Source organism: Silene latifolia, chromosome 7 (assembly GCF_048544455.1).
Source record: "Silene latifolia isolate original U9 population chromosome 7, ASM4854445v1, whole genome shotgun sequence".
NCBI classification, from domain to species: Eukaryota; Viridiplantae; Streptophyta; class Magnoliopsida; order Caryophyllales; family Caryophyllaceae; genus Silene; species Silene latifolia.
The window spans coordinates 87,965,394-87,974,755 of record NC_133532.1 but is presented as its reverse complement, the minus strand read 5'-3'; the positions used below and the strand labels follow the sequence as shown (position 1 = coordinate 87,974,755).

General features: G+C 40.1%; 1 protein-coding gene across 1 annotated transcript; it reads right to left on the bottom strand.

Moving 5' to 3' along the window:
- Window positions 1-2,202: 2,202 nt before the first annotated feature.
- Window positions 2,203-3,201, bottom strand: LOC141590335 (uncharacterized). The gene is made up of 3 exons (XM_074410932.1): window positions 3,144-3,201; window positions 2,818-3,014; window positions 2,203-2,730 (listed from the first exon to the last, which is right to left on the bottom strand). The coding sequence occupies exons 1-3, from the start codon at window positions 3,199-3,201 to the stop codon at window positions 2,203-2,205; spliced, it is 783 nt and encodes a 260-aa protein (XP_074267033.1).
- Window positions 3,202-9,362: the final 6,161 nt, after the last annotated feature.

Below are 9,362 nucleotides of genomic sequence, written 5' to 3'. Positions count from 1 at the left end.
TCAGTTTGCTACTGGGAAGAAAGAGCCTTTCTGGCGACAGCGGTTTTCTGCCAATGCTGGGTTACATGTTAGATGGGCCTTACCTTGGCTCGACCTTACTGCAGTTACTGGTTTTTCTAGAACTGATAGAACCAGACATCTCACTCTTTAGGGTTTAGAGTGGTCCACCCATATCTACCCGGACCGTGTTCTTCGACAGGTCGCCCGTCGGCAACGGATTCCCGCTATTGAGCCTGTTCTTAGCCTAGTCAAGGAAGTGACTCTCGCGAGATGCAATGCATGGTTGGAGTCTTGGACTAGCTCGGAGGACTATTTGGCATATTTCTGAGTCGTTTGCCTGTAGTTTGGTGTCACCCTTTTATTTGCAGCTGACTATTGAACCCTCTTTCAAGGCTCGGAGGGAACCTTACAAGGATGAAGTTGTTTATTACAAATACCAAAATGAAGGAGAGAAGAACCGAGAATTATTTACTTAGACGACCCCGATTTCATGTAGTCCCAAAACAGAGACTGACTCGACTCCTACGACTGACTCTTTGGTTTCAGATGTGTGGAAGATGTTAGGTCCGAGGAATGAAAGTGGGTTGACACTTGCAGAAAGTCTTGGTCCTCGATCTAGTGTGAATGACAGGTTGGGCCCTCATGAAGAATTGATGATTCCTCCGAAGAAAAGAGCTCGAGTGATGATGGGTGAGACTTCGTCTCATCGTGATGGGGCGTGCGGCCCGGCTGAAGGTAGAAAAGAGTAGTCTTTGACATTACTATTTACTATTACTATTACTGTTTGTGTGCTTTCCTTTTTAGTTGTGTGTGATGGGCTTCGCTGGGAATAAAATATTGTAACGGGCTTCGCCCGGAATTTAGAATAAATAAAAACTTATTATTTATTAGAAATCCCCAGTTTCCTCATCAAAAATTTCATTTTTGTTTTACATGTTTCGGTTGTACTCTTAACTAAGAGTTGCCTACGTATCTGCTTTGCAACAAAATCAAACCGAGTCCGTAGTTCTCACATAAAATATTTCATGCAGTGTTGACAAACAACTCACAACTTATTCTAAAGACATTTGCAATTCAAAAAGTATGTCATAACATTTGAGAATGAGGTCATTCCCATCCAAATCTTTTAATCGAACAACGCCTCCTGACAAAATCTTCTTTATCAAATAAGGGCCTGGCAATTTGGTTTAAACTTACCCCTCGGGTCAATAGGTAACAAAGCTCTAACAGACTTGAGAACCAGGTCACCCTCAATAATTCCCCTTGGTTTGACCTTTTTGTTGAAAGCTCTCTCTATCTTTTTCTGGTATAGTTGGACATGGTACAATGCGTTCAAATGCCGCTCATCGAGCATGACTAGTGAATCATATCTTGCTTGAACCCAATCTGCTTCAGGAACCTGGCTTTCTAGTGGGATCCTTAGGGATGGATTTCCAGCTCAACTGGTGGAACTGCTTCCATTCCAAATACCAAGTAATACGGGGCTGCTCCCGTGGCTGTTATAATTGAAGTTCTATACCCACATAATGCGAAGGGTATCTTCTCTGGCCACTCTATATTTGTCAGACATCTTCCTGAAAATGACTGTAACTGTTTTATTAGTAGCCTCTGCTGCACCATTCGCCTGTGGTCGGTATGGTGATGAATTGTGATGTTTGATTTTATACTTTTCAAGTATAACCGCGTTCTCGGCTTGGAAATGAGTTCCGCGATCGCTGATGAACTCATGTCGTAATCCGTACCGGCAAATGATTTCATTCTAAATGAATTGTGCTACTAGCTTCACTTTTAACACTTTGTAAGACTTAGCCTCTACCCACTTCGTGAATTAGTCAATTGTGACAAGTATAAAACAATGCCCTCCATTTCCTGATGGGCTTACTTTTCCAATGATGTCGATTCCCCAAGTTGAAAATGGCCAGTGTGACGTCTTGGTGTATAACATAGAAGGTGCCACATGTTGTACATTTCCGAATATCTGACAATTGTGACAGTGCCTGACATATTTGCAACAATCTGTTTCCATTGTTGTCCAAAAATGGCCAAGCCTTATGATCTTACGGACAAACATATGGGCATTCATGTGTGTCCCATATTCACCGTCATGGACTTCCTCCATAACCTTTTTAGCTGTCGGGTCTATCGATGCATCACAACAAAACACCTTGAGCCGTCTTCTTGTACAATTGTTCGTCATCAGTCTTAATGAATTGGGCGGATAACATTCGCAGAGCGCGCTCGCTTCCCACGCGTGTCAAGGTTGGGAGGATACTCTCCTGTTTCCTTGACTTTCAAAATGGTTGTGTAGTAGGGTTCGGTTTCACCTACCTCGGCATCATCGATTGCATTCACAAAGGCAAGTGACGAACTTCGTTCGACACATATTGGCATACTAACTATGTGGTCGGGAATGTTGATCAAGGCAGCTAGCTTAGACAATACATCTACAAACTGATTTTCCTCTCTTGGAAGGTGAACATATCGAATATCCTCGAAGTACTTTTCCAATTCTTCGATTATGGTTTGATATAGGGCTAAACTTTGGCTCTTAATTTTCCATGACCCTCCCACTTTATTGATCACAAGGAACGAGTCTTTATGTACTAACAATTTCTTGACACCAAAGTCTAGAGCACTGCATAAACCAAGCAAACATGCTTCATATTCAGTGGCGTTGTTTCTGACATTGAATTCTAGCTTGATAGATACGGGCACGTGTTCACCTGTCGGCTAGATAAGAAGTGTGCCCACCCCATATCCCATATAGTTCGATGCTCCATCGAAATAAAAATCCCATATGTCATTCTCGACGTGTACCACGTGTTCGTCGGGAAATGACCAAGTGTCAATGACTTCTGTTTCTTCGATTGGATTGCCGGCGAGGAAATCGGCGACCGCCCTTCCCTTGATCACTTTCAAAGGTACATATTTGAGATCGAACTCTGATAACATGAGGGTCCATCTCGATATTCTTCCATTTAGCATTGGTTTCTCGAACAAGTACTTGATCAGATCTATTTTGGAGTAGACACCCACACTGTAGCTAAGCATGTAATGTTTTAATTTCTTCGTTTCCTTGACTAGGGCCAAACATGTCTTTTCAAGAGGTGTGTACTTTACTTCATAGTCTAAGAACTATTTACTGATGTAGTCAATAGCTCTTTCTTCTTTGTCGACTGTTTGATCTAACATAGCCCCCATTGCTGTATCCATAACAGTTAGCTATAATGATAATGGTAGCCCGACTACCGGTGAGATTAAAACTGGTGGAGAAGATAACAATTTCTTTATTTTATCGAACGCGGCCTGAAATTGGTCATCCCACATAACATGTTCTCTGACCTTCAGTTTCTTAAAGATCGGCTCACAAATCATTGTCAACTTCGCGACGAAACGTCTTATGTATTGAACTCTTCCTAGCAAACCTCAAATTCCTTTGTCGGTCTCGGGATGGGGCATTTCCATAATGGCTTTTATCTTTGATGGGTTTACTTTGATGCCACGGTGGCCAACGATATGACCCAACGGTTTGCCAGAGGTGACCCCGAAAGAACACATTTGCGGATTCAGCCTCATGTTGTATTTTCGCAATCTTTGAAAGAATTTTCGTAGCACCCCTAGATGGCCACTACGTTCCTTTGACCTGACTATCATGTCATCGACATAAACTTCAACTTCTTTGTGCATCATATCGTGTTGCAACGTCATTTTTGTTCTCTGGTATGTTGCCCCGGTATTTATCAAACCGAAAGGCATTATTGTGTAACAATAAGTTCCCCATTGTGACGTAAATGTTGTCTTATTCATGTCTTCCTCGGCCATCTTAATTTGATTGTAACCGGCATATCCATCCAGGAAAGATAGTAATGCATGATTTGCGGTATTGTCAACCAAGATATCGATGTGAGGTAATAGAAAGTCGTCCTTCGGACTAGCTTTGTTCAGTCCCGAAAGTCCACGCACACGCGAACCTTACTATCGTTTTTCGGTACTGGCACTACATTGGCGACCCAATCTGAATATTATGACACCTTGATGAACCCGACTTTGAGCTGTTTATCAATTTCTTCTTAAACCTTTAAAGACCATTCCGAACGCATTCTGCGTAGCTTCAGCTTTATTGGTTTGAACCCTGGTTTGATCGGGATCCTGTGTTCTGCAATTTCTCTATCAATTCCCGACATGTATCAATTCCCGACCACGCGAAAACATCTTTGAACTCAAACAGCAGGTCAATGAACCCTTTTTTCTCTACGAGATCTAAGGTAGTTCCTATCTTAAGCTCTTGTGGTTCTAAGGTGGTTCCCACATTGATAGTTTTGGTATCTTCGATCACCGAGTTTCTTTGGTCATATTCTTCTAACTCTTTTACCAACTCTGGAGGTGGTTCTACCTCCTCTTCTTCTTCTTCAACCTGTTCGCCTTCGACCCCATTCTCAATGTCATTACTATAACTATTATTTTCAAAAATTGAATTGCATTGTAAATAAAACAAGTCGTAAGTAAACTGGTTCATCTTATTATTATTAATTTGAAATGGCGCGAAATGCGCTAACATTTGAGCCAACGGATAAGAGGTCAGTGGCGAGACAACAGAGGCACCCGAGACATACACGGGGATACCAGAATTAGGAAGTGGGGCATTTAAAGGAAAGACCTAGGAGGGGGTGGCTTGGACACCTGACTCCTTAGACTTAAACTTAGGACTCTTATCAGACTCAGACTTAGACTCGGAACCATCATCCAGCTTGAACATTTCTCCTTCTAAGGGCAGTAGAACATCTGGTATGGGATGCAATAGTAATTTATATAAACCCTTGTTTTCTCCTCTAGGTAAGACATTCTTCTTGCTCATCTAAACCACCACTGATGCCAAGCCTTGGTCACCTTGCTCACCTCTGTGGCATAACATTCACAACGTGGCAATTTGTATCCTACCATTAGGTCTTCTGAGGACCCAACCTTGTATGTGGGTGAGTTCTCGTCCGTGCCGTTGATGACTATGTATTTGGGAGGATACTTGATGAATGCTAGATAGTTCGAGGTTAACTTCTTCTGTTTTCCTCTCTCTCTCTTCCTGCAATTTCAAAAACCAGGGTTGGGAATATCTTTCCTTCATTATCTTGTTCATCTCTTTGTCTATTCTTATTGCCGAATTTCGGATTCCTAGGAAGTTCACGGCAGTAGTGAGTTTGCTATTGGCGTTTTCCATTGTTCGGTGTTTAAGATAACTCGAGATTGGTTTCCCAGTAGTGCCATCTGTCTTAGTCTTTTGGAACTGCTTAATGAGGGAAGCCTCTGAGATCGACCCTTCACTAAGTGCCTCGACTAAAGTAGGTCCTTTTGAGGATCCCTTATCTGGAACATTCTTGGCGATAGAAGTGTGGCTCGTTTTCTCAACTTGGTTGGGGCGCCCAAATCTCAAATGACTGGACTCGAGGACATCTTTTCTTAGCTTCAAGATTTCATCTTGGGTTCGTGGCCTAATGGCTCCTTTGGTAAAGTAGATATCATTTTCTTTATCATCCCAAATTCCATGGATTTCATTCCCAATCCGTAGAATGTATGGTGTGCAATCGATACCAAAATCCCCAAATCGAACTTCGTTCCTTGGGCTTGGATGGTATTTTGAACAATCAATGAACTCCTTTCCTACAAAGAAACCCGTTAGACGAGAAACGGGCTAGATCAAATGGGTCATATCAATATGGTCTTCGACAAATACGACATTCGTGTGATCACCAAATGGGTTGGTCACGTTGTTGGGTTTGACCGTCGGGATTGGAAGTGTTCCACTCTCGATCATATCTTGTATTTCATGTTTGAGACGGAAACAGTTTTCCGTGTCATGTCCCTTGCCTTGATGGTATGCACAGTATGCGTCAGGCTTGTACCATTTATTTCGTTGTTCCAATGGTGGTTCAGGAGTTGGGCCAATGGGGTTCAATTTCCCCTGGGCCATTAGTCTTTCTAAGGTGTGTGCGTAGGTACACCCTATGTCAGTAAATACTCTTGGACTAGAGTGTTGAGGCCTTTTGGAAGTTCCTCCTATAAGGCTAATAGCTTGAATATGGTTGGCAATAGCATGTGCCTTTGATTTAGAGGAGGAGGCCCAGTATACCCCTTTGGTTTCTACATCTCAGCAGCTCGGAGGCCATCTTCGATTTTCCTCCGACACCTTGTTAATTCTTTGAAAGTGCTAAAGTTTTGATGCTTCAATACATCACGGTAGACGGGTCGGAGAACTTGTCTACCATTTCTGTTTCTTCGGGTTTTCTGGCTCTCTTTACGATTTCTGCACGCCATCGGGCAAGGAAATCAGTAAACCCTACCTTGTCATTTTTAGTCATAACTTCCAGAGTCCCACTAGTACATATACCTTACATTGGTGATGCTTTTTCAGGCATTTTTCGACGCTTTAAAGCGTCATTTTTTTTTATCGACGCTTTACAAAAGCGTCAAATTTTGGGCCGTCGTTATTTTTTGGCGTTTTTTTATTCAACAATTATGACACTTTTTAGCGTCATCATGGACTATGGACGCTTTAAATTGTCAACAAATTTGGCACTTTTAAGCGTCTTCAGTGATTATTGACGGTTTTTATTGTCAACAAATGTGACGCTTTTAAACGTCTTCATGGACTATTGACGCTTTTAATTGTCAACAAATTTGACGCTTTTAACCGTCGTCAATGACCATTGATGGTTTTTTTTGTCAACAAATTTGACGCTTTTAAGCGTCTCCAGCAACTATTGATGCTTTTATGTGTCACACGATGAGACAGAATTAACGTCAACTATTTATATATTGACATTTCTTATTGTCATGATATAATTTCAGCTTATAGATTTTTTAGATTTTAATTTCCTGATAAAATCCTAGAGATTACGTACTTACGTACTACTAACTATTACTAAATCATGAAAAAACATAATGCAATATATATATATATATATATATATATATATATATATATATATATATATATATATGTAGAATGATGTAGTGAGTACGTACGTACCCACGTACTTTTATATAATCATACATTTGATACATATATCATCTCCGGCACAAATACTGCTAGCATTGACAATTAAACTAATATAAACTAGTATGTACTTTATAGTACGACAAAATCAAAAATATTAAAAGGGACCTGAATGATAGTAAAATCCAACATAAAGTTGTCCAAAAAAATCGTACGTAAATAATGCTAAGTAAATAGCTAGACAAGCTAAGGACACTTAGTAGTTTGAACGTCGTAGGTGCTACAATCATGTAGGCGCAATGTCAAAAGGACTTCAATCAACATATGAAGGCGAGTCGTCACCATCTGATGAATCTAAAACCTATAATGGGCAAACAAAATATAATTTATATGGATATATTTGATAAGTACATGTACACTAACGGTGCTTTATATATCACAAAAATGTTTAAAATCGCTTGGGCATTTTGCATACAAATAACAATAACATATATATGATTCAGGATCGACTACCATGTATCTTCATTTAAAATTGCTTGGTCATTTTGCATACAAATAAACGATAACAAAATCATAGGCCAAAATGATTTACACACCATAAAGTAAACCATGTAAAATAAACAATACATCGATGCTATATGCTACTTTTGCGGCAGTTAAATTGGGGAACTTAGCTAAAGAAAGCCGGGAGCACAAGCAAGACAAGAGTTGATCCGTATCAAAGAATGCAGCACCAAAAAAGGAGAGAAAACCGATAAACAAGTCATGTAGGAGGGAGGTCACTTAATGTTGAAACTCGTTAAGCAACACAGAAAATAGGTATTGATCAAAGAAAGCAAGCAAGCCTGGCAGCACACAGACACGGGAGCAATGAACTAAACCAAAGGCTTATACCTGACTACTAATAGTTCCCAACATAATGGAAACAGTGCTTTGGTGCATTGAAGTGGGTTTTTCCAGGCAATTTTTTTTGGAGAAACAAAAAACGTGTCCGGTGGTATAGCCTATCTACGGATCAGTTATGCAGTTTGGCCCCTTTTAAAATGCTTGTACACGTAATACAGATGCAGTTGGAAACTTTACTGAACAATATCATTAGTGCAGGACATATTAGTGCACTCGATTGAATGTAAGATAGACATGCGTGCCAAGCACTATGCCTGCTTAGAAACTACAGAGCAAATTTAACTATTTAATATGAACCATTCCAGATGGTATTGACATATAGGTGGACCTACAACTGCACTCAAAAGAGGGCGGACTACTGGTAAATGACATGTGGGTAGTACCTCCAACAACCAGGAGAAAAAAAACAACCAGCTATATAAACGTTCACAATGCCAGCAGAGATGTGTATAAACCCACACCTGCATCACAACATGCCTGAACTACCTAGCATGTTTGGTGGACGTTATATTATGCCTTCTATTACCTTTGACAACTGAAATACGTGAGGTAATGACTTATGCCATTTCAACCACTAAAGGCCCAACAAATGCCAAAGTGCGTTGTATGACACAGTGCTAACGCTTCGGAACTGTTTATAGTTGAACTATTTTTAATCTGACATGTAGTAAAGGTAAATTAACCAACTTTCTAGAACATGTTAATCTCTAGGCGACATATACATAAACTCAACCGAATGTCAGATACGCATGTATACCAACTAGCGACCGTGTTTCGACACTACAGAACTGCTCTAACTGATTTGTATGAAACATTCCAAATGGCATTATCATAGGTGGACCTACGAAGCCACTTAAAAGAGGGCGACCTACCGGTCAAAGCCTAGCGACTAATGCCTAAAAAAAAGAGAAGCAAACAACCAACCCTAAGAAAAAGGATAATAGCAATGTATTTTTCATGAAAAAAGATTATTGACAACCACAATCATCAGACCAAAACTTTGTACAACCCAAAAATTAAGCATACCTGCATGTTCATGTTCAAGACTGATTTTGCCTTGTTCAAATTAACTCAGCAAGAAAACCAGCAGAATTAACCATGTTCCTAATATTAAATAATCCTTGCTTAAGAAGCCACCACCATATAGGAAAATAGCAATAGATGACACAAGTAAACAAGAGAGAGTGACATTGATCACAAAAAAAAAAAAAAAAAAAACTTTGACGAAGTGAGAATTATTTGATTTATTGTTAACTGATATCCCAAAATTGATTAATTAGAAACTTTGAAATGAAACCAACAATTTAAGTTAGCAGCAATATCCACAGCAGCCTTGTGATTCAAAATGGAAAAACTTTTATCGGTGACCAAGTTTTTAGACGACAAAATATCACTGCTTGTGCATATAAGTGAGCTGCTTGTGCTATAAGTGAACTTGTTTCACTGCTAGCTCCAAAGCTTAAGCCTC